Raw genomic sequence first — 25674 nt, 5'->3', positions numbered from 1 at the left:
TGTAGCTCATGACCTGAACTTGAAGTCACAAATAAATTGGGTTTCAGAGGACTAATAGGCCATTAAAAGATGTATTTAGAAATGTAGAAATGGGAGATGTACGTGTGTGCTCCAAAAATAAGAGAGGTAGTTGAAGTGCTATTGAGCTGTCAGAATACACCTTCTATTCTGAAGACCTTTAAGAAAGTCAGTACATCGTTTCCTGGGGGAGAAGAGGTTAATTTGCTGTGCTGCTAGTCACGTTCTTTATAATAGAGATTAGTAATTAGCTTTGTCGTGTATTATACATTTGTCATGGTAAAATTTTATACAATACAATTTTATATATTTTACTTCATAGGCTATATATGAAATTTTTATATTATAATATAAAAGAAATTATTAAAATCAAGGTCCACACCTTCTCACTCAAAACTCAATTACCACAGCACAGTAACTTGCTGTTTTTGTATCCTGCCTCCACCAGTCTTTGTTCACATGTAGTCATAACTTTATATAACTGCGAGCGGGAGAGCGTATACAGGTAGTTTTGATACTTTCTCTCTTTACTTATAATAACACAGATCATTTGTTACACTGTAAAGTCAGCATTGTAACTTTTATTAGCTGTGTAATGTTTCAAGTCTTCCTAGAAATTCAATATATGTGGAAGTAAAATTATCCTAGACTTGTTGAAAAAATTTTTAGAGGAGTGCTATAGACCATTACACTGAATTTTAAGCAACAGTGGATAAGATGATTTAGATGAGAATCATTGTAGGACATTTTTTTTCCCTGTGGAGAATGTGAATCACTTTTGAGTGAGAATGGTGGAGACGTGTGGACTCAATCTTTGGTGAGTACGGACGCCGATAGCAGTTTTGGTTGTACACACTCGTCAGTTTGTGCAGCAAGGTGCCACTTTCCAGGTGTAGAAGTGAAAGCAAAATCTGCATTTCAGCCAGAAGACCTGAAGTACCAAAGCATGAGTCCTTGCCTTGTAGATAGGTGCTTCATAGACTCATAAGTTTCATATTAAAACTATACTGACCCATTTGCCTCACCACCAGAATCCACAGGACCATAGAATATACTTTGGAAGAAGAAATTAGGACTATTGGGGGTCTGTTGGGTTATAGGTAGACAAGAAAGCATCTTACGGAAGCAGGGCCATGGCCTGTGCTCTGAGGTACAGAAGGGTGGGCACAGGGTGGGCAGTAGCCCATTGCACGCATGACTACATGGCTACTCCAGGCAGAGTTCTGGATGTTTCTCAGTTACACCACTTGGAGTTTGATCAACCAAATTATTCATTTACCTTTAAAAGCATATTTTAAAAGAAGGTACAAATATGTCTCTACAGATTATAGAACTATGGCTGTCTCAAATCGGTAGAAACTTGTTCCTTCAGATTCCTTTCCTCTCAAAATTTACGTGACATGAACAACATTAAGAAAATGGTGTTTTAATTGAGGGAGGAGAGAGAGTGTAGGTATTCTAGGTAACAAAGCATTCTGAGAATAGGGCAGGCAGTCCCCCAACAAGGTGCCCTTTGTCAGAAGTTAAGAAAGGGAGATGGAAAGATACAAGAATAAACCTTCCCTACTGCAGATATTTTCAGCTGTTAGTGCTCAACTGAGGAAAAGAGGACTCTTCTCCTGGTCTTCATGGTCCCTCGCTCCCAGGACCCAGAGCACATATTCCTGTAGTCGGTACTATACCGTTGAGTCACAAGATGGGTAGATAAGTTCAGGCCACCCTGTGAATCAGGCTACCATCAAAGCATTGTTTAGGTCATAAAATGCACGGGGGGCTCCACATGCTTTTCCTAACAGACTGTTGCGGCATGATGCACAGAAGTCGGGGACTCTTGTAAACTGCTAGTTTCTGGAGTCTCAATTTCTTTGAGGGCACATTTGGTTATCTGTAATGGCTCTTTTTTTTAAAAATTTTTTTAACGTTCATTTATTTTTGAGACAGAGAGAGACAGAGCATGAACAGGGGAGGGGCAGAGAGAGAGGGAGACACAGAATCTCTGAGCAGTCAGCACAGAGCCCGACGCAGGGCTCGAACTCACGGACCGTGAGATCATGACCTGAGCCGAAGTCGGACACTTAACTGACCGAGCCACCCAGGCGCCCCAGTAATGGTTCTTTTTATGTGTTGGAGATTAACCAACATACACACCACACAGACTGCCTTACCTGCCCTGCTTTGGCATTTTCACATACAAAAGCTTCATAGAATCTGGGGAATTCTGGAGCATTGTCATTCACATCTAAGACTTTGATTGTGACGGAAACACTTCCAACCTGGGAAGGGTTGTCTAAAGAGAACACAAAGAAGACCAAAGGTGAGGGGTCAGCAGTCCAAGAAGGTGGCTCTTTGCTGGAATGGGTTTTCACCTTGTCAGTCTGTCGTTTTAAAGGAATGGGTAAAGAACATGAAGATGGCAAGATAAATGCAGGGTGTGTGTGCTGCCTAGTAAGAGTGCGGTCAGAACGTAGGCACCTGGGCAAACAAGGGGTGTGTCTGAGAGAGTGTGTGACGTCAGGAGGTTGAGGAGAAGAGTCTGACTCCCAGGGGGTGGTGAGTATCGTAAAACGCGTCTAAAAAAGAGGCTCACGCTTCAGGTTCTGGAATTAAAGACAGGTGAGTTCTGTATTCTGGGCTTGAAAACAGCCCATTTCTAATTGGATGTATACTCTGTGGCATTGCTTGGCTTGATTCCTGTGGAGTAATCAGTTCCTATGGAATAATAATCGAATTATATTTCAGAAGGTTTCAAGCTATTTGTGGGAGTCCAGATAACACTGCACATTTATTTCCGCTTAGGGACTAAGGAGATATTTCAGGATCAAACACACACCAAATCTGTATCTTTAGCCGGGGCAGGAGAAGTTACTCATAATCACTCACGGGGGAGTGTGTCTTTTTGGTCTGTCTTTTGCTTGGCAATGGCACACAAGGACAATTTCACAGCCCCAGGAATGTTCCTGCTGTCCTTTTTTTGTTTTGGCCACATCCCAGGAAGACAAAATAGAAATTATAAGACACGTAAATTATTCTTCCTAAATAGTTTTATGAAATCTCAGAATGCCGTACTCTTTTTTCCTTTCTTTCCCCCAAAGACCTGTGCTCTGCTATATTTTCCCCTTAAATATTTCTATTGCCTATTTACCAAAAGTGCTGACATACTTAAATTTTTTTCCATTATAACCATGGTACTTGTTTATAGAAGGAATCATGAAAATACAAAAAAAAAATCAGGGTAGATAGGATCTACAACCCCACCACCGGCTGTATCCATTATATATGTAATGTTACATATGTGTCCGAAAGTATGGAAACATACACACACATGCATAGACTGCAATTAAGCAAAATTAAAAAGTTGGATTTAGAACTTTTAGGAAGTATTATCCTGTGTCATTGAAATATGCTTTGAAGACATGTATATTAATATCTGCTGATAATCTCATTTTACTGTGTGGTTATAACAATTTACTCAGACTCGTGTTATTAGACTTTTAGGTCATTCCCACTTTCCCCCTTATGTTAAAATAACACTGCGGTAGACATTTGGTGCATGGATTTTTGTTGGTATCTATGATTATTTCTTTAAGAGGGTTATTATAAGTAGAATTCTTGAGGAAAAAGACTGTGAATATTTTTGATAATCTTAATTCAAAACGTACTTGCCCATTTGCCTCTCTGAATGGCTGTACATAATTCTGCCAGTACCTCAGGGTCTGCATTTCCCTGAACTTTTACCATCACCAGGTGTTATGAAAAAAAATTGAGTATAGTAGTAAATACTCCACTTTTTTGTGAAGTTTATAATAAATGTTAATCTAGTTTTTAGTAGTTTTCCATTTTTACATTTATGTTCATAAATCTGTCTTTTATTACTTTCTTTAATGTTTATTTTTGCGGGTGAGCGAGCACGAGTGGGGGAAGGGGAGAGAGAGCATGAGAGAGAGAATCCCAAGCGGGCTCCGTGCTGTCAGCGCAGAGCCTGATGCAGGAATCGAACTCACGAACTGTGAGATCATGACCTGAGCCAAGATCAAGAGTCAGATGCCTAACTGAGCCACTCAGGCGCCCCATAAATCTGCCTTTTAGTGCAAGATGTCTCAAATTTTTGTGTCCATGTTTGTGTGTATGTGTGTGCATAGTAAGGGTGATATATTATAAATGCTGCCTTTCATCCAGTGATAATATTTTATACTTAAGGACAGCAACCCCCTTCCCCACCCCCCACCCATGTGCCACTCTTGCATGTGGATTATTTTGAGCTGAAGGACTTGAAGCCCTGTGGGTTCAAGACAGACTTTTGTCCCTCCCTTAACCCACAGAGAAGAATCTAAATTGGGAACTTTTCCCAGAATAAGGGTTATCAACAGATTTTATTTGAGGGACGCATCTGTATGGTCGGGCTAGCCTCTGATTACTAAACATTTGCTTTTCTTATAGTCCTGTAAAGTGCATTCCTTTCCTTTGAAATTCCAAACTCCTACCCCCTTCTCCGTAGTTCAGAATGACAGGTATAGCTCATTGTGCCTGTCTTTGGAATTTTTATGTCTGTGTGGATTCCCTGTATATACGCCTGTTAAATTAGATTTTCTCTTGTTAATCTGTCTCATGTCAATTTGATTCTTAGTCCAGCTGTACGGACGCTTGAAGGGGACAGGAATTCTTGCCCCCTGACCATACTATTTGTGTGCATTCCAGTCTTATTAAGGATTCAAAGCCTTTTAGGTTTCTCAGGAATTGTCCCTTTCTTCATATAGAAGTCTAGCTCCTTGATTTAAGGATGCTATTTTTGGTATTGCTTTTGTGTAGTGTCTTGTTTTTTATTTTTTATTTTTTATTTATTTAGTTTTTAATCTCTAGCACAGGACTAGGTATATCGGAGATACTCAGTAAGTATTTGAACTAAATGCATTCACTTGCTTGTATAAACCATAATTTCCGTCTCTTCCCATAAAGAATGTAATGCTTGTTCCAACAAGCTCTAGAAATGTCTACATTTTACAATGCTTATATTTTGTCACATTATGGAGAGCAATTTATTGTGTTACTTACTCATTTCCATAGCAAGGACAGTGATATTATGCCAAGAAAACTCCTCCCGATCAAGGGGTCTTGCAGTCATTAGGGCACCTGTTGTAATGTCAACATAGAAGAATCTTCCAGGGTCACTGCTTCTGTCAATGGAATATCTGCAAAAACACAGATTAAATGCGTTGCTTTATTTGGATAAATATACTACAGCATATTTCATGAGAGAACTGAGTGCATACTATGGGAAACATGGTGCAACGAGTTCTGAGTTATGGACACTTAGAAGACTGCATTTGCTGTTTTCATCATGTCCAGATACAATCCCCCACCAACACCCCCCCCCCAAAAAAAAACCCATAAAAAACCAACAACAAAGTATTACTGCTTGAATTTTCTCATTCATAAGTTGAAATAAAACAGGGTACCAAGGCTTAGGGCAGTTTTAAGCCAATTGAAGATCCATTTCAGCTTTTTAAATCTTAATACTGCCCCAAGGCTTTTGGGACATTCTGAGTATCAATCTCTGCATGTCTTTGTTCAAAATGAATTTTATTCACTTAAGTTTTTGAAATGCTGGATTGGAACTGGAAAAATTGTAGTTAGTGTTTCCAGTCCCTATAATTAGTATCACCTATTGAGAAGGAAAGATTTTGCATTAGGTCCTTTGTAAACATGCTAATGACTGATCTGACAAACACAGTAATAGTGTTTAATAGCTAGAGAGTCCTTATTCATGCAATATTTTTAGTAGGGCGAACGAGGTTTGACTGGGTTGCATCATGTAAATAAACTTGGAATTTATGAATTTATGGGGCACAACTTGTTAGAAAATATCATGTAAGTTATATAATGAATGGGATATACAAAGCAGATGTTCCATAACCCAAATGGCTACATTCTTGTTCAGGCAGTGCGCTTCATTGCATTTATCTTTCATGTTCAGTGTCGAGCAAAATTCATCCTTACACAGGAAAAGAAGGATATTTACCTGACGGTTTTAGACCTCTGTAAGGACAGAATGCTTGCCTCATAGTTTGCTATTGTCTGTATCCTTTGAATTATTATTTACCTGGGTACTCCATAATTCCTGTTGAACCTGATTTGGCAGTCTGACCCTTTGTGTTCTTTCACGTGGTCCTTATTTTGGGAGATTCAGTTAGTGTGGAGGGAGATTCAGACATCTGTACGTTTAAAACCCTCCATAATATGTCACCATGATTGAGAACCATTCTTGAGAATCTATGTAGTCCTTGGTAATGGTGAATAATTATAATAGCTGCCATTTATGGAATACCAGATATTTTATAGCTTCTTTTAAAATTCTTATAAAATCTCTAGGAGGTAGGTATTCTCTCAATTAGCAGAAAAGAAAACTAAGAGAAGTTAAGTCACTTTCATACAGTTAAACAGCTAATAATTTGCAAAGGTAGCACATATATATTTATATATGTACATGTAAAAACTACTGTAATATATTGGGTTCAGAATTCTATTTAGAGTTCTCAGCGATTACAGTGTATATCTTAAAGTTGTGGAAACTGGGAAACTGCCATTTTGATGGGACTGATAAGTTTCTCTAGTGCATTGTTTTTCAGACTAGCGTTGAAGAAAATGAAATAGAACATACGCATGCCAGACTGCTGTGAGGGTAAATATTGATGGTAAAACTCCTGTTTCAAATATGTACAAGGGTGTAGATATGTATATATGCACACACACATACACACATATGTATGTATGTATTATGTCATGTATATGTATTATTTGGTAAAATGTTTTCTTCCAAAGACGTATTTTTTTTTTTTTTTCTGTAGGAATTCAGAATGGCTGTTCAGAGATTATGAATTAAAGGGAAAGGTGACCACTAAGGGCTGGAGAAGTTGGAATCATTTCAGTTATAATTCTCCAAGAGTTGGGAAATTTAAGGAAGTACATTAATGCCTTTCTCTGCTTCTGACCCTATTTAATGAACACTTACTGTAGCCAGGCACTGCTTTATACACCTTACATATATTGGCTCATTTAATACTTACAGTATCCCTAAGAGGTAGGTACAGTGTCTTGATTTTATAGGTAGGGAAACTGAGGCTTGGATTGGTTAAGTCACTTGCTCAAGATTGAAATCAAGCCTGGGCAGTTTGGTTTCCGGTTCCTGCTAACCACCACACCATTCCGCCTTACTGCACATGGAAAGTAGGAAATTCTTTAAGGGAACACGGCCTTCTCTCTTCTTGAAGATAGATTAAGCCATGATAGCAAACTATTGGCTTCTTAATAAAGAACCAACAATGCCTAAAAATTTCACTTAAAATTAATTGGAGCGTTTCTTTTCTAGGTGTAATTAGTGATGTAGTTTTAAAGTTCACTATTTGAAGAGTTGAATTTGTCTTTGGAAAAAAGTACTGGTTGGCTCATGACAGTCTTTTCTTCAGTCAGCCATTCAGCCCACAGAGCCATAACCCTGGTGGCGGCTCTCCAAGCGGTAGGCACAGTGCCGAGGCAGCCCCCGGCCTCTATGATGCGCCAGCTTTCTACACTCAGACCTACAGCGCCACAGCAAATGTCACAGACAGTGTAGGAGATGGAGCGACAGAAGTAACTGACAGAACCCTGATGGTACTGCCTGGTGACATACCGAGCAGAAGCACCGCACGCTCGCCTCAGAGAAGCCTTCCTCAGCAGGTGGAACCCCCCCTCCGATTTCCCAAAGCAGAAGCTACTGAATTGCGGCAGCAGTAGCATTCCCTGCCCTGGATGGGACGCTGGGCCAGTTTTCAGGAGGCAGGAGAACAAATTAAAGGTGTAGGTACAGATGGAAAATGGGACATTGGGACACACTAGTGAATTATGTAGGTGGTTTTCCTTTCTCTAACCATAATATTCTCACCTATTATGGGCAGAATAGGCATAATATACACAGACAAAACAGCCTTCAGTGAACAATAACTAGTGTTTGTTGGGCTCCCTGCTTAATGGCTTGGCTGAGGACACACTCGGAATTTGGGAGCAATTTGAAGGTAGGGCGTCAACGAGCAGGCTTGCTAAATCCACACACACACACACACACACACATACACACACACACACACACACACACACACACACACACACCGTAGGAGAGCACAGGAGGGCAGGCTGTTTCCATACCAGCAGAAGTCTATTTCAGTTGCCAAATGGTTCAGTTTCCTGTTTGCCAGAAGTGCCTGTAGCATTTATTAAAAAATTTAGGAGATCCTAAATTGTTTAGGAGATACTAAACATTATATTTTTCATGTATATGTAACTAAATATTGAGATTTAGTTTTGGGGTTTACTAGTAAATCACGACCAGTTTGTATGCCTGAACGTGCCATAGACTTTCTAGAAAGGAGATTATAAAAGTCCTAACAATCTTTTTAAAAAATTAAATGGCCTTTTATCTATAACATTTTAACTTCAGGTGATATATTGATTTTAGGGCAATTTAATATGTGTTTGCTTTTTAGGACTATAAATCTCATTAATTTTAATAAAAATGTAGAAGATGAAGTAGCCAAGGTGCATATAACATGCAAATTATTTTAAAAGAAAATAACTTCTATAGGAAAAAATAAGGATAAAATGAACAATTTGGGGAAAGATAACAGGACAGTAATTTCCAAGTGGGATTATTAAATTATCTCCAGAGATTTGATTTTAAGTGTTTTTGCTTCTGAGAATCCAGGACCCCTGATGTTCTACTTGGGTTTAGGGACCATTCTTTATTGCTGTGAGGCTGTACAAAGAGTCAGGGACCCTAAAGCTAGCAATATGAATTCTCCTTTGCACCCAAAATGCAGAGGGAAAATTACCCCCAGTTCTGATAAGTGGAATCCCTTGCCCTCTCTGCCTGAATGCTTATCTGTTGTCTCCAGGCCTGTGGCCGTCAGGCTGTTCTTGCCAGTTTCTCTCTCAGGACCTAGAGTGCTGCCCCGGAATACGTCCAGTGGACCCTGCTCTCTGCCTCTGGCCGAGTCATTCACTCGTGGATTCCTCCTGACTGGGATCTATTGGAATAGAAAGCCTCTTCATTATCTACCTTCCTGATGCTGACCCACTGATGGTTTTCTTTTTCTTTTTCTTTTCTTTTTTTTTTTTTTTTTAACGTTTATTTATTATTGAGAGACAGAGAGAGACAGAGCATGAGCAGAGGAGGGGCAGAGAGCGAAGGAGACACAGAATTTGAAACAGGCTCCAGGCTCTGAGCTGTTAGCACAGAGCCTGATGCGGGGCTTGAACCCACAAACCGCGAGATCATGACCTGAGCTGAAGTCGGATGCTTAACCGACTGAGCCACACAGGCCCCCCTACTGATGGTTTTCAAAGGCCAGTCATCTGAAGCAGCATTTTCTGTTAGCCAGACAGGGTTTCTTAATTGTGTGTGCCTTACTGCTCCATGGCAGTAGTGGATGTAGGCCTGTTGGTATCTTGCTTTCATTCTACATATGTCTTGAGATCATGACTTCAGTCTTGAATACTGCACATACACTCTAGGGTGTGTGTTTTCTGACTCCATTCAGTCCCTTTTGCTTGTCATTTAGCAGTGTGACTCGTCTAACAGTCATATTTCCAGTGCTAACCATGTGGAAGTCCAGAGTTAGAATCCAAAAAGAAGATGCAGAAGTATCCACTGGGTCTTCTGATTGACTGTTTTAGACATGGGCTCTGATATTTTCAAGCTTGTGTTTGTTTTACTTCTCTCTTCCCCCCATAAAGTTTTATTCTCTGAAGCTTTCCTCACAGTATCTTCCCTAACATGAGTAGGTTAACTAATTGATTAGAAGATACATATATTATATCTATGATATGTTATTTTATCTCTAATATATGATAGATATAATATATATGTGTGTGTGTTTTCTTGCCTTCTGAAAGTATGAATTTACAGAATTTGTTTCATTTATGTTATGGTTATTATGTATCATTTCTGTTGGGGATAATTTAGTTTCACTAACTTTTTCCTTCCTATCATACATTTAAAAAGTTTAAGGTTGAAATATCACTTCTATAAAGTTGGTATAATTTATACTAGAAAGATTAGTTGGCTTCTAACAATCAGAGATCAGAATTCAAGCAAAATCATTTTAGCCGTTTCTGTAATGCCTGAAAATGTGAAATGTTTACTAATTGGTTAGACGAAGCAGATTTCCCCCTCTATAGTTATTCTCAGGAGAGAACTGTCCTCGTTGAACTGAAGAAGCACATTTTAAATACAAAATAGCACTAGGTGAAGGAAGTACCCATGATAGAAAAGGCATTTGATAAATTGGGTGCATTTAAAATGTATTGTCTGCATGCACCAAAGCCCCAGATCCGTTTTACCATGTGGCTTCCACAATGAATGTGACAGATGGCCTCAAACAGCCTTGGAATCCTGATCTTTTGTGTTGAGCTTCAGAGGCTTGGCAGTTGCTCTGGAAGGTTGAGGTGTCAACCTGTCCACCAGCTGTTTGCACTTTGGTTCCAGAACTGATGGGAGGAAATGCCCATGGCTGTAGGAGCCGCTCTCCTCTGCCCCTTGATGGGGAAGCATCTTGATTGGAATCTTTAAGTTCAGAACATACTTTGGAGAGACTGATCTGAAGGCTTGAAATAGAAAGCCCTGTCTGGCCATTCTACATGGGATTGAAGCCTTGGACAGGAGTAGTTTCTATGTTTTTTTCTATAGTGTATGGAAATACATATAGTATACTTTTTTTCTAATCTTTTTAAAGTAGAAAAATGTTCCTAAAAATTGAAAGAGTGTGCCATGATCACTTTTGTATTCCTCACTAAGATTTGACAATTAAAGAACTGTTTTTTAATGTTTATTTTTGAGACAGAGAGAGAGAGAGACAGAGAGAGAGAGAGAATGAGCAGGGAGGGCAAAAAAAGAGCGAGACACAGAATCTGAAACAGGCCCTAGGCTCTGAGTTGTCTGCATAGAGCCTGATGTGGGGCTCAAACTCACGAGCTGTGGGATTATGACCTGAGCTGAAGTCAGATCTTAACCAACTGAGCCACTCAGGTGCCCTAAGATTTGACAGGTTTTTTTTTTTTTTTTTTTAATGTTTTGGTAATATATGTGTCTGTCTGTGCTTTATGTGAATTGGTAGTTCTCAACTGGGGATGCTTTTGACCTCCCCACCCCTTCCTCCTGGGACATTGGTAAACGTGGGGACATTTTAGGTTGTTGCAACTCAGGGGTGCTACTGGCATTTAGTGGGTAGAGGCCAGAGATGTTGCTAAACATTGTACCATGCACAGAACAGCCCATGACAACAAAGAATCCATCTCAAAATGTCACTAGGGCCATGATTGAAAACTAAGGTGTGTGTGTGTGCACACGTGTGCTTTTTGCTAAACCAGTTGACAGTGAGTTGCCGACATAATACTTCTAAATAACGTGAAAAGGCCGTGTTATTTAAACAGGAAGAACTAAGGAGAGTCTTCAGAAGAAGCAAAAGGGAAAAAGTGCTAGAAAATGTAGGAAAGGTGAAATCTGTGGAAAAACCTGATTGAGTTGTTGGTCACATCTGGGTCCTTGGCAGAAATGATCTGTATGGTTGTTCCAATTGCCACATCCTCAGGAACCTCCACAAAATAAAAGCCAGGTTCAAATATGGGGGGCTCATCCACATCTTCCACACTGATGTGCACTGTTGTTGTGTCCTGAAATGGGCCTAGGTTCAGAAAACGCATCTCTAGGTGAGGATTGGCTCCTTCCACTTTCAAGGTGTAACTTTTCTTGCTTTCAAAACTCAGGGGCTGAAAAGTAACAGTAACAGGAAAATTGATTAGCCGTGAGCATGTATGTCAAGGTTCTAAAGGATGGCCAAGATTGACGGCTAGGGGTGGGTTTCCATCCTCATTAAAATGGTGGGAAAGAGGCAAAGGGAAAAACAAGGGAATTTTTCCCTTGTTCTGTATTTCTTGTTCTTAAGGTCATTTTCCACAAATCGGGTAAAGAAGGTAAGGAAGATGCTAGACACCTCAGAGAGTGAAGGCAGCCAGTGTCCTGATCAGGACATCCACTGTACTCTGGGCAGGCTCAACTCTACTGTGCCTCCTCTTTAATCAGCCTCGTTACCTTATCTTTAGAGATACTCCTTTGTCTGAAAAGATGGGATAATTAAGAGAGATTTTGAGGCCAGTTTCAGAATATACATATAACTGAGGCCTAAGTCTTTTCCATTTTCTTCTTAAAAAAATTCTTAAGTACAGAGGCAATAGTGAATTTTACCCCCAAGGAGCTACCATAAGCACCTTACAAGGGTTCTCAGAGCACTGTGTTAGATCAGTGTTTGTGTATTAAGTTTACCATAGCTGTTCTCCTGTAAAATCTCTTTTAAGAACCTAAGTCCATGGCCTCATTTTACAGTTGGAGAGACTGAGACACAGGAAGCTCAGAATACTGGGCTAAGCAGACATGGTTACGTAGTGTCAGAGTGGAAATGCTGGTCTAGATTTTTTTTGAATGTTTGTTTATTTTTGAGAGAGAGAGACAGAGCACAAGTGGGGTGGGGCAGAGAGGGTGAGGGAGACACATAATCCGAAGCAGTTTCCAGGCTTTGAGCTGTCAGCACAGAGCCTGATGCGAGGCTCGAACTCATGAACTGTGAGATCATGACCTGAGATAAAGTTGGATACTTAACACACTGAGCCACCCAGGTGCCCTGCTGGTCTAGATTTTTAAATTCCTCATTCAGAGGCCATCCACAAAACTTTAACTTTGTCTGGTAACATTCCATGTCATACATATAATATTTTTGATGGTTCCTTTTTTTAAAATCTATTCATACCATAAGAATATTTTCTGTCAAAAAAAAAATACAACATTTTAGGGTAGAAAGTGAACTTGAATGGTATCCCTTAAGAACGATCCGTTTATTTTTATGTTAAAAAAAAGAATGATCCATTTATTTTTTTTTAAAAAATATCAAAATGTTTTGAGCAATAATTACCTCAAAACATCACCAATAATAAAAAAAAATCATGGCAAGTCCAACCTTTAAAATAATTACAGTGGGTAGCGAAGCAGTAACTAAAGCTTCAAAGTCACCTGTCCACTTGGCAGTGACTTAAATTTTTCTAACTAAATATTCACTGGCACTTTTTTTCATAAAATATGCTGCATGTCAGCACATTTGATGTTAGAAAGAGGCATGTGTCCATTTAATTAAGTGCTTAGCTTTTGAGAAACAGCAGAAGTGGCTTTAATTAAATTGGGTATTTTCAAATTCTAACAAAACATTGTTTTGTTGTTGTTCCCTTACTACTTGTTTTGCATTTACTTACAACGTACACGTTGTATTCCTTGTGTCCTGCTGTCAGCCATTCCCATTTAAAACCAGGCACCATTTTCACCAGCTTGCCTGTCTCCTTAGTTCTTAGTCAAAAGGCAAGGCTTCAGGGGTGCCTGGCTGGCTCAGTCAGTAGAGCATGCAACTCTTAATCTTGGGGTTTTGAGTTTGAGCCCCATGTTGGGTTTAGAGATAACTTAGTGAATAAGTAAATAAATAAAATGGTTTTAAACAAGGCAAAGTTTTATTAACAGGGAAATCTACCACTCAGATTATATGATAGGAAGGAGTAGTTTTACTTGAAGGAATAGTTTTACCAATTATTTATCTGTGTATTTAAAGTTTATTGATTTATCTTGAGAGGTACAGGGACAGCGTGACTGGGGCAGGGGCAGAAGAGAGAGACCAAAAACCCCAAGCAGGCTGTGCACTGTCAGTGCAGAGCCCAACAAGGGGCTTGAATACACCGAAGTGTGTGATCATGACCTAAGCCAGATGCTTAACTCACTGAGCCACCCAAGTGCCCTACGAACTCATTTTATTTATACTTACTCTCAAAATTTAGATATTCATCTATTCCTGTTAGATTACATTATGTTCTCTTAGAATTCTTGCTTATTGGTAACCCAAAGTAGGCACTGTTGTTTATGGTAGGTTTGAGCTAGGTAAAGTTTGTTTTCCTTAATTTTAAGTCATTTTGTAATTTGGTATAAATTTGTATTATTATTTTTTTAATGTTTATTTTTGACAGAGAGACAGCGTGAGCAGGAGAAGGGCAGAGAGGGAGACAGAGAATCCAAAATAGGCTCCAGGCTCCAAACTGTCTGCACAGAGCCCAATTTAGGGCTCGAGCTCACAAACTGTGAGATCATGACCTGAGCTGAAGTTGGATGCTCAATTGACTGAGCCACTCAGGCACCCCATTTTGTATTTTCTTTTTAATTAAGGTCTAATTTATATACATTCAAATTCGTCTTTTTTTAGTATAAAGTTTTGTAAGTTTTAACACATAGTTATGTTTCCACCGTGATAAGATATGGAACAGTTCCATCACTGTCATTACTCCACCATTGCTCCTTGTCCAGTGGCTCCTTTGTGGTCAGTCCCTCCTACTGGCAACCACTGATCCATGTTGTGTCTCTATTATAAGAACGTAGTAGGGGCACCTGGGTGGTTGAGCACCTAACTTTGGCTCACGTCATGACCTTGTGGTTTACGAGTTCCAGCCCCGGGTCGGGCTCTGTGCTGTCAGCCCAGAGCCTGGAGCCTGCTTCAGATTGTGTCTCCCTCTCTCTCTGCCCCTCCCCCACTCACCATCTGTCTCTCTTTCTCTCTGTCACTCTCTCTCAAAAATAAAAATTAAAAAAAAACATAAAAATTAAAAAAAATGTATAAATGGAGCTGTTCAGGAAATACTTTTTTGAATCTGTTCTTTCACTAGGCATGATGCGTTTGAAATTCATCCATGTTATTTTGTGAATGAATAGTCTGTCCCTTTTTATTACTATTTACTGTATGGATATGGGTGTACCAGTTTATTTATATCTTCTCTACTCGAGGTACATTTGGGTTGTTTCCAGTTTCTGATGGTTATGAATAAAGCTGCCATGAACATTTGCATACAGGTTTTTGTGTGAACATAGATTTTTATTTAATTTGGGTAAAAACCTAGGAGTTGGATTGTAGGATTATATGGTTAAGTATATTTTTAACTTTATAAGAAACTTCCAGACCAATTTTTATTTATATATTTTTGTAAGTTTTTTTTGTTTGTTTTGGTTTTTTTTTTAGTCTTTGTGAGAGAGAGAGTGTGAGTGGGGGAGTGGCAGAGAGAGAGGGAGACAGAGGATCCGAAGCGCCCAGGTGGCTTTGCACTGACCACAGCAAGCCTGATGTGAGGCTCGAACCCACAAATTGTGAGATCATGACCTGAGCTGAAGTCGGATACTTAACTGACTGAGCCACCCTGGCACCCCTCCACACCAGTTTTTAAGTTGTTTTTTTTTTTTTTTTTTTTTTTCACATTTATTTATTTTTGAGAAATAGAGTGAGAGACACAGTGTGAGTGGGGAGGGGCAGAGAGGGAAGGAGACACAGAATCTGAAGCAGGCTCCAGGCTCTGAGCAAATGGTCAGCATAGAGCCTGATGCAGGGCTCGAACCCATGAACTGTGAGATCATGACCTGAGCTGAAGTCAGATGCTCAACCGACTGAGCAACCCAGGTGCCCCTCCACACCAGTTTTTAAAGTGACTGTATCATTTTGAATTCCCTCCAGGAATGTATGAAAGTTCTAGCTGCTCAACATCCTTGTCATTACTTGATTTTATCAGTTTTTCTGATTTTAGCCATCCTAGTGGATATGAAGTATCTCATTGTGGTTTTGATTTCTATTTCCCTAATGTCTAATGTTTAGCAGTTTTTTATATCTTCTTGAAGAGTTCTTTATATATTCTGTATTCAAGTCCTTTATCTGACAAGTGTTGGCAAATATTTATTCCCAACCTGTGATTAGTTGTAACAGTGCTTTTGAAGGGAAGAAACTTTTTTTTTTTTTTAAGAGAGAAAGAGAGAGCATGTATGGGTGCTTGTGGAGGAGGGGCTGAGTGAGAGAAAAAGAGAATTTTAAACAGGCTCCATGACCAGCACAGAGCTCGATATGGGGCTCAATCTCATGACCATGAGATCAAGACCTGAGCCGATATCATGAGTTGGACACTTAACTGACTGAGCCACCCAGGTGCCCTGAAGAAAAGAAACTCTTAATTTTAATAAAGTCTTGTTTATCACTTTCTTATTGGGATTTTGGTGTCATATCTAAGAAATCTTTGCCTGATAAGGGTCAGAAAGATTTTCTTCCATGTTTCCTTTTAGAAATTTTATAGTTTTAGTTTATTACGTTTAGGTAAGTATATGATCCATTTTGAATTTGTTTTTGTGAGGTAGTAAAGTGGTTTCTCTTGCATATGGATATCCAGTTGTTCCAATACTATCTGTTGAAAGGACTAAAGTGAGTTTTTAGTTATTGCTAAAATTTTTTTGGAAATAAATTACCCAGTGATGATTACATTAAGATTGTCTCCTCACTTAAGTAATTTTATGATTTAAAATTGAAAGAAAGCATTGCCCGAAATACCCTAAGCTTTAAGTTGCTCACAATTGATATAGGAATTTGACTTTTGTCCTGAAAAGTTTTTGTACTTATTTTTTAACATCAAAGAATTGTTTATTTCCATAGTCATAATAGTAAATCAAAGAAGAATAATCTTAGAACCCAAGTTCCAAATTCAAGAAATTTCCTAGACTTAGAGCACATAAGAAGAGCCATTATATTCTTGCAAATTGAACCACAAAAATTGGGCACAAAATAGTGATGTACTTTCCTTCAGCAGAATTAATTATTCCTTCCTCTGTTCCTATAGTACTTTGTCATGTTTTGTGGTTCTTTTATTATGGTTCTTCTTTCTTTGTTTTACAAATGTGACCCTGTTGGTTCTTTTCACCAAACTCAAGGGCAAAGGCTAAGAATTAGATTTTTATTCCCCAGTGCCTAGCAAGGGCCTAAAACCTGAAAGGCAGCAAAAAATGTTACATTGAATAGTGCAAAAAAGTTTTTCAGTTCAAGTATTGACGAGTATTGACAAGTACCAGTTGGGTGATAATATACACAGATTTTATGTTACAATATTTCAGTGATTTTAAGGCGTGCATCTTTTCATATTTTGACATTTTGGAAATAGAGTTGTTTCTCCAATTGATGGCATCTTACAGTTGCTTTAGGCCCAGCAGGAGATAGCATGCATGTATTTCAGCTGAGTTCTGCACATTGTTGGGACTACATGTGTTGAACTTTATTACCTTCTAAAATGTCTCCAGAATGATTATACTATGATTTGACAATGAAACAAAAATTGTTGTGTGGGCAGAATGGCCTGGAAACAACAGCAGGGAGTAACTCTGATATTAGTGAAGCACATGTATCTGTGTCAATAAGAGCTTTTTACAAAAAAAAACCGTAAGGAAGAAGAAAGCATTGTATCATTTGAATTGCAAGAGTTTTTTTTTCTTTTTTAAAGTGCAAGAGTTTTTTTTTCTTTTATAAAACAATGATGTGATTTACATTTCATGAGCACCTTAGATTTGACGAAATATGGAAGTTTTGCTTTTTGTGGCCTGCCTAAGAGAAAAATGGACTCCAAACAATTGCTTGTTGTATGCTGGCAGATAGAAGACATGCTGAAGACTGGAGTAGGGTATAACGGCACGCTCGTCTAGAATAAAGAGAAATCTGAAAAATACGTGTTTCAAGTTATCTTTCAAGCATTTGAGTTAAGAGACTGGAAATCAATTGATTGATTACTTAAAAGCCAAAAAGACCCAAGATACTGGGTAGTAATCAGTGTGGTTTTATGAAGACCCAATTCTATCAATTCAACTTAATTTTTCTTTTTGAAAAAGTATGTGCTTTTTAGACAAATAATAGGGCTTATGGAAATAAATCAAAAGCAGAACTTCTGTTTCACTTTTATATGACATTATTAATGACAAAGTAGGAAGATGGGTGTGGGTCAGGCATCTGAGTGAATGTTGTTCCAAAAGTACAGACTGAGCATTCAATAGCCTCTAAAGTATTTATTATATTTGACTTGTCCATCTACCCAACTTATTGACCTCTTTTTTAATTCTATTTTCTATCACTTCCTAAGTTCAGAAGAGAAATCCAAATGACCTTGGCAAAACTGATGCCTATTTTGATTAAATATGGATATAGTTTTAGTAATGACAGTGAAAGATAGTGGTCTATCTTAGAAGGTTTAATCTTTTCTCCACATAAGGGAGCTGGAGAAACAATATTGTGGGGTTCCCTTCAGATACAAAATTGTAATAGTTAGTATTTTTTTAAATAAATGGCCTATAATAAGGTCTAAGCCATATTCTAATAATTTAAAATACACTGATATATTATTATTTTGAATTATCTTATATATTATTTTTTTTTCAACGTTTTTTTATTTATTTTTGGGACAGAGAGAGACAGAGCATGAACGGGGGAGGGGCAGAGAGAGAGGGAGACACAGAATTGGAAACAGGCTCCAGGCTCCGAGCCATCAGCCCAGAGCCCGACGCGGGGCTCGAACTCACGGACCGCGAGATCGTGACCTGGCTGAAGTCGGACGCTTAACCGACTGCGCCACCCAGGCGCCCCAGTCTTATATATTATTTTAAGATACAAAATGAAATTTAAAATATATGGGGAATGCCAAAAGTTCTTTTTCTGATTTAATTTTTTTAAAGAAAATTTTTGCATTAAAGAAACAATAATTCTCCAAATCTTTGAGCATTTACCTTGTGTACAGTTACCAGTCATGGTAGGCAGTGTATTATTAACTCTTTACTTGAGGCATGCCACATCATAGGGGAGTGTTCTTAATCTTATGTCATATACCAAATTGGTATTACCATTTTTAGTCATCTTTTATAATTCTAATGTGTTATGAGCTCAAAGGATGAGAATAAAATACAAAATTGTAATATTTAAATTACATCCAGGTTCATTTGATTATTCTGAAGTTACTACCAGCACTTTACACTGTTTTGAGGTCATCGTGTGCTGGTTTATAAAGATTTCTGGTTGGTGGAATGCTGAATACATCTGTTCTTTTGCTGTGTTTGTATATTGCTTATGTAAATACAGGACAAACGTGAACTTTTCCCTTCTAAATCAGTGTTAATTCAACTCTGGAATAGCGTGTAGTGAAGTTGTCATTAAAGACATTATTAACTTGTGCTCCATTCTAAGTTATGACTTTGATGCTTTTGTCAAGGTCATCGATGATCTCCCTGTGGTCGGCTTTCAATGTTCTCACATGATCTTCAACAGCATTTGTCTTTCCCTTCTCCTGGAAACAGTTTTTAATACCTTCCAGGGTACCACACTCCCTCGATTTTCCTCCTGTTTCCCTGATCTCTCCTTCTAAGTCTCCTTGCTTATCCTTGCCCTTCTCTCTGACCTCTTCATGCTGGGGTGCTATAGGGCTCATTTCACTGTCTTCTCCGTATGTGCCCAGTCCCTTGGAATGTCATTCTGTTGGATTTGCTTTAAGCAGCATTGATATGCTTGTGACTCCCAAATTTATATTTCCAGCCCAGAACTCTTCTCTAGACTCCATATTCCTATAACCAGTAGCTACTACACATCTCCATCTGGGTAAGATGTCCACACTTAATCCCAGTATTTGTCACCACCTGCCTGCCGCCTTCTCTACCTGCAGATTCTCCCATCTCAGTTAGAGGAAGCTCTGTTGTTGCTCAGTTGGTTCTTCTCTTTCTTTCTCATCCTCATTCAGGCTGTTAGGAAATCCCGTTAGCTCTACTTTCAGATTATATCCAGATTCTGACCTTATCTCACCACCTCCATTCCTACTACCCTAGGCCAAGCCACCATCATCTCCTACCTGGATTATTGCTTCTCTGTTATGGTCTTTTTTCCACACAGCCTACAGAGTAATTATCTTATAATGAAAGTCCAGTTACGTCATACATGTTTTGAAGTCCTCCAGGTGTTCCTTGCTTTACTCAGAGGAAGAAGTACTTAGAGTAGCCTGTAAGATCCTATAGGATAAGGAGTATAGGATCCTATACTCTTTATAGGATCCTATACTCTTTATAGGATCCTATAAGTCAGACTGTATAGGTCTGACTTTTTTCGTCTACTAGTCTTCCCCTGTACTCAGCCTTATCAACCCCTTTGTTGCTTTTGAAACAGACTAGACAGAGCCCATCTCTGGGCCTTGGCACTGGTTTTGCCTGGAACAACATTTCCATGCCCATTCCCTGTCTGCAGGGCTCTGTGTGTAGTTCTCACTGAAGTCATTTGTAAGGCACCTCCCAGGGGTGTGCATTGTCAACCTGCCCAGCTCTGTGCTGTAATCTACCCACTTTAAATCTTTGTATAAATGTTGCTTGTCTGTGAAGCCAGTCCCAAACACCCAATTTAAATTTGAAGTCATGTTGGCTTTTCTGATCTCACTTTTGTTCTGTTTTACCCCTCCCCACCGTGGCATTTGTCACTTCCTAGTACTATATTACTTTGTTGATTTATTTGGTATTTCAACTATCTTCTTCCCCTTTTTAGAATGTAAGCTCCACAAAGGCAGATATTTTCAGTTATTTTACTTACTGTCTACATCATGCGTGTAGAGTGATACCTGGCACATAGGTAGATGCTCGACAAATATTTGTTGAATAAATAAGATATCTTAGATGTATTTAAAGTAGAGGAGATGGAAGATTAAATCAATGAGTTTTTGAATTTATCACATATAGAGCTACTAGGACGATAAAATTTCAATTTTTTAAGGTTTTATTTTCCACCCAGATATATCCATATGTGTTTTATGTCACAGAAAAAATTGATTTTCAGAAAACTTATATTCAGAAAACTTGGTAATTTGTGAAGCAAAGGAATTTCAAGTGATAATACCACTCAGTACCTATGTTTGATAAAACTTTTCCAAGACTAATTAGCATCTGTGGATCTTCGAGTAGCAATTAAAAAATCTCTGCATGTTATTTATTGACTCATAAATAATATTATAGCTTGCTTTATTATTTATGGTGTAAAATAGTGAAGTCTGAGTGTTATTCAACTGTAAACATTGATCAAGTCATTAACATCATTAGTGAATTAAGCTACCACAGTTTTTTAAGTGATTAAGTAATGACTTAGGAGAAATGACATAATTATATTTTTATCATCACATGGTACCCTCTCTGTAAAATGATGACACAGCCAGTGTTTACATGTAAGTGAAAGGAGGTTTTTTTTTTTTTAACAAGTGGAAAGAACATTTGTCCGAGGATTTAAAACATTACATACCTCTAGTGTAACAGCCCTTACTGACCTCATATGTATTCCCAGCCTCCATTAACATGATTTGAAAAGAGGGGTTGCCTTACCTTCTTCACAGTTATGATGCCAACTTGGAAATTGGGATCTGTGTTAATGTCAAAGGCATCTGCACCGTCTCCATCCACGATGGTGTATTTCATCTCTGCATTGATTCCCTCATCCAAGTCCTTGGCAAATACTCTACCCACAGTGGAGCTAACTGGAGCTGATTCCAACACACTCATCTGATAATGTTCTGTGAAGAAAGGTCAGAACATGCATTCGTGTAATCTGTTGCTATAAAAAATGCCTCAATAGTGTCAAATCATATCAGACATGCTGGGCAAAATGCCTTCCTCCTGGTTTAAGAATTAAAACTTGAGTTTTACAGAGGAAAAACTGAAATCCATACAGGCTGAGCAAACATTATGAGGTCATAGTCTATACTGGATGTTTGATAAGGAGGGACCAAAATAGCTTGACCTAATCCTAAGAATAGGACAGGATGAGGGGTGCCTGGGCAGCTCAGTTGGTTGAGCGTCCAACTTCAGCTCAGGTCATGATCTCATGGTTCATGAGTTCAAGCCCCACATCAGGCTTGCTGCTGTCTGAGCAGAGCCTGCTTCGGATCCTCTGTCCCCCTCTCTCTCTGTGTCCCTACCCCACTCATGCTCTCTCTGAAAAATAAATGAATATTAAAAAAAAAGAATAGGACAAGATGAAAACAAAAATATTTCTTCTCCACCCCCCTTGTTAAAGTTTCTATATTTTTGAGAGTGGGGGAAGGGTAGAGAGAGGGACAGAGAATCCCATGCAGGCATCACACTGTCAGTGTAGAGTCCAACACAGGGCCTGAACCCATGAACTGTGGGATTATGATCTGAGCCAAAATCACGAGTCAGACGCTTAACCGACCGAGCCACCCAGGTGTCCCCAAAATATTTCTTCTCTCAGTGACTCTACCTTCAGAGTGGAAGGAATTATCTTGCTTTCCAATCTTTCGGTCCCTCCTAATGAACTGTTTCCCCAAATGTTAATTCCTTCTGACAAAGGAAAAAATATTATGATTGCAAAGTATGTATTTATTCTGTTCACACTTGAAATGCCCACATTTTCCTTCGTGGCCTGGCCAGCATATGGAGTTTCTAGCTCTGTCCACTTGCCCATATTTAGTGGGGATCAGTGAGCTCTAAATGAGGAACAGCCACAAAGAGCAGCTCCAGCTACTCTACGACCAGCTTCCAGCTCCGTGTGTTGTCCATCAGTGCGTCCTTGCCCTCAGCCCTGCCCACTGCAGACCTCTGTTGTGTCTTGTTCTCTTGTTCCAGGTTAGAATATCCCAGAAGCCGTCACATCTGTGAGAATCTCAGAGTTGGAAATGTTCTCCTTTTCAACTTGATATTTTGAATTCACAATTAAATTTAGTTCATTTTCATTTTCAAAGAGTTGTGTCTTCACTAACTTACCTTCTCTGGGGCTCAACTTTTTGACGTTCTTCATTATTTTGTCAATCAAAATGTGACTGACTAAATAACAAAGAAAATCACACAATCACATTTTCAGTATGTTCATGGTCTCTTATTCTAATAGGTATTGGCAAGCTGCAGGGAAGCCTGGGATGTAAGGGCTTGAGTTTCACAAAGATTTGGGGAGGTTGATAGCACCCAACCAGCTCACAGCACCCTCCCTTGTACAGGAAAAGAAATAAAGCCTGTTCTTTGCAAATATGAGCCAGGAAATTGCTAAGTTCTGTACTAAGCTGGCAGGCACTTGGATTTCATGATCTCTTTCCATTCTCTTCCACAGTTGTTGAGGATTATTGCAGAACTTTTGGGAAAAACTAACAAGTATTATTCCCACACCAGGAAAGCTACGTGTTCTGTGTTTAAACAAGCGTATACGTAAGATTTCTACACATGATGGATTGTATTAGAAATAAATAGCCTAAGATCTCGATATTCCTTTGTATTTGGTTCAGTTAAAGGTAACTGAGCTTGCTCAGTGTAAAATAATAGTTGTGTCATTTGGTCAACATCCCATGATCAAATTATGGTAATATTTATAAGAAAGAAGGAAAATTGAATTTTTAAAATGAGCAGTCAAGGGGTGCCTGGGTGGCTCAGTCGGCTGAGCATCCAGCTCTTGATTTCATCCCAGGTCATGACCTTGGGGTCGTGGGATCAAGCCCTATGTCAGACTCCATGCTCAGTGTGGAGGGAGAGAGGGAGAGAGAAAATCTCAAGCAGGCCCTGTGCTGACAGTGCAGAGCCTGACATGGGGCTCAAACCCAGGAACTGTGAGATCATGACTTGAGCTGAGATCAAGAGTTGGATGCTTAACTGACTAGGCCACCCAGGCTCCCTAACGACGATTACTTTTATGTATTTACATTTCATCTTCTGTGCAACATAGTCCATGCTTTTACTCTACGCTGGATTCTCCATTATTTTGAAAAAGTGACAACTCAAAATGTTTGCTTTAGAATGGGTGTTAAGATGTTGGCTTGCGGGGCAGGACTAAAACCCTGGTTCGTTCTTGTTGTGTTGTGTGATGCCGTTGTGAAGTTGGCAGGTTTGGGGTGATAGGAGTTTCCTGCGGTTTGTCCAAATTCACACACTTAGGAGCTACATAATAACATGGTTTTTTGCCCTGTTTTCATTGGAGATACCCTCTAGTGTCAAATTTAAAAGCCAAATAGGGTAGTTTAAGGATGTTCAAGAATCTATAGTATATATAGTATATATGTATAGTATAAATAGTATCTATAGTGTACATATATATAGTGTATATAATCTATAGCGTGCAATATGAAACATTCGTGAAGTAATAAAGATAGAACCCACAGAATCAGCAAAGCAGTAAGAAACCAATCCATATGGCATTTCACAAACTGTTCCACGATGCACTGCTCTTCAGTATGGTAGAGCCGATTAGCTTCTCAGCCTACTTGCTTGTGCCATTCGTGAAATTCTTACCTAGTATTCTGCCTTTCTGTTTCATAAAATCTCATGGGGGTCTTTGTGTACACCAGTTGTATGTGAGTATTTGAACTTCTTCTATCTTTCAGAGATAAAGGAGATGGCTCACTTGGTCTGTCTGGTTCAGAATATAGCTACTCAGCTACTAGTCTGGTTTGACTCTGGTTTTAGTTTAGTTTTTTTTTTTTTAACCTGATTTCCCTGGTCAAGTCTTTCACCTGGAATTGTGGGTGCTTTCACCTGGAATTCTCATTTCTCCAACGGCTCCCTTTAGGCATCTGATTCTCAAATTCCCTTCTCCATTGCTGGGCTCCATTCCACAGTTACAGCTCTGTATTTCCACCTTCCTTAAGGACATTCAATCAGATTGTCCTGCTGTCACTTCATATTCAAATCCGTATTTGTCTTCCTCCTCCCCTGCCACTGGTTCCATTATGCATCCTCTATTTCCATCAGTACTACGATTCTTCTCCCTGTCACCCAGACTTAAAACATCGTAGTCATCTTTGACTCCACCCTCTGCCATGTTTCCTTCAGCCAGGAAATCAGGGGACAGAAATCCATGTTTTCTTGTTAGTCCCACTCCACTCCTTCTGCTGTTTCTTTAAGTCCTTATTAGGTCAAATCTTGACCATTGTAAAAGCCCCCTGACAGGTTCCCCAGCTTCTAGCCTCCACTTTTGCCAACCCCTCCTGTACCTGGCTGTCAGATTAGCCTTCTTTTATGTCTCTGTCTTGCTCGAAAACTTTTCAGTGACTTCCTTTAGAAATATAACACATTTGAAACACTGAAGAGCACGTCTCCACTTTTAGGCGGTCTTTGAACATAAAATTCCGTTCGCTACTTTATTTCCAGGTCTTTCTGTTGTAGATATATAGATATATATAGATATATATATAGATATATATCTAGATATTTATCTATATATATATATTTCTTTTTCCTTACATTTCGATTCTACTCGAATGAGTTGTAGGAAAGCAGAGATTTTGTTTGTTTTGTAAACCACTCTATGTCCCATACCTAGATGGTGCCCAAAACAAATATTTTTTTTGAATGACTGAATGGCTTCCCCCTTCTGGAATGTCCTTTCTTTCTGTTTAAATCTTTTATATGTTTCAGTCCCCTGTTGAGGTATCATCCTTCTGTGAAGGCTTCTTAGTTCATTGTGAAAGTTTCATTCTGCACTACTCAACTGGCATGGCAAATCTACTTGTTGGTTAACTTCCTATGAGTTTAGAATATGTACTCCCCAGCTGAATTTTAAGCTTCATGGGGGCAGCAACTGGATCTCAGGTATCTTGTATCCCTCATGGCCGGTGCCATTGCAAAGCAGGTACTTGGTACTCTTATGAGTTGACTGGTTAAATAGTTAGGCTGCTATGTGTTCACCTACAGTTTTGGCTTAGTTTCTCTGTGTGCATTCTCAACAGGGCAGTATTGTCTCCTAGGGGACAAAC

The 25674-nt window shown here is 39.1% G+C and overlaps 1 protein-coding gene and 1 long non-coding RNA gene across 3 annotated transcripts in view; one reads left to right on the top strand and one right to left on the bottom strand.

Moving 5' to 3' along the window:
• Nucleotides 1-25674, top strand: part of LOC122203589 — a 163402-nt gene that overhangs the window by 12057 nt on the left and 125671 nt on the right. The window lies entirely within an intron of this gene.
• CDH20 (cadherin 20) overlaps nt 1-25674 on the bottom strand; it is a 50682-nt gene that overhangs the window by 12593 nt on the left and 12415 nt on the right. Inside the window, exons 5-8 of the mRNA XM_042910539.1 lie at nt 21305-21492; nt 11558-11811; nt 5068-5204; nt 2184-2305 (exon numbers count right to left, since the gene is read on the bottom strand). Coding sequence (XP_042766473.1) covers nt 2184-2305; nt 5068-5204; nt 11558-11811; nt 21305-21492 — 701 coding nt within the window. The remainder of the gene's footprint in view (nt 1-2183; nt 2306-5067; nt 5205-11557; nt 11812-21304; nt 21493-25674) is intronic.

Source organism: Panthera leo, chromosome D3 (genome assembly GCF_018350215.1).
Source record: "Panthera leo isolate Ple1 chromosome D3, P.leo_Ple1_pat1.1, whole genome shotgun sequence".
Lineage (NCBI taxonomy): Eukaryota > Metazoa > Chordata > Mammalia > Carnivora > Felidae > Panthera > Panthera leo.
Note: the sequence above shows the minus strand (reverse complement) of the source record. Positions and strands in the feature narration are given on the sequence as shown.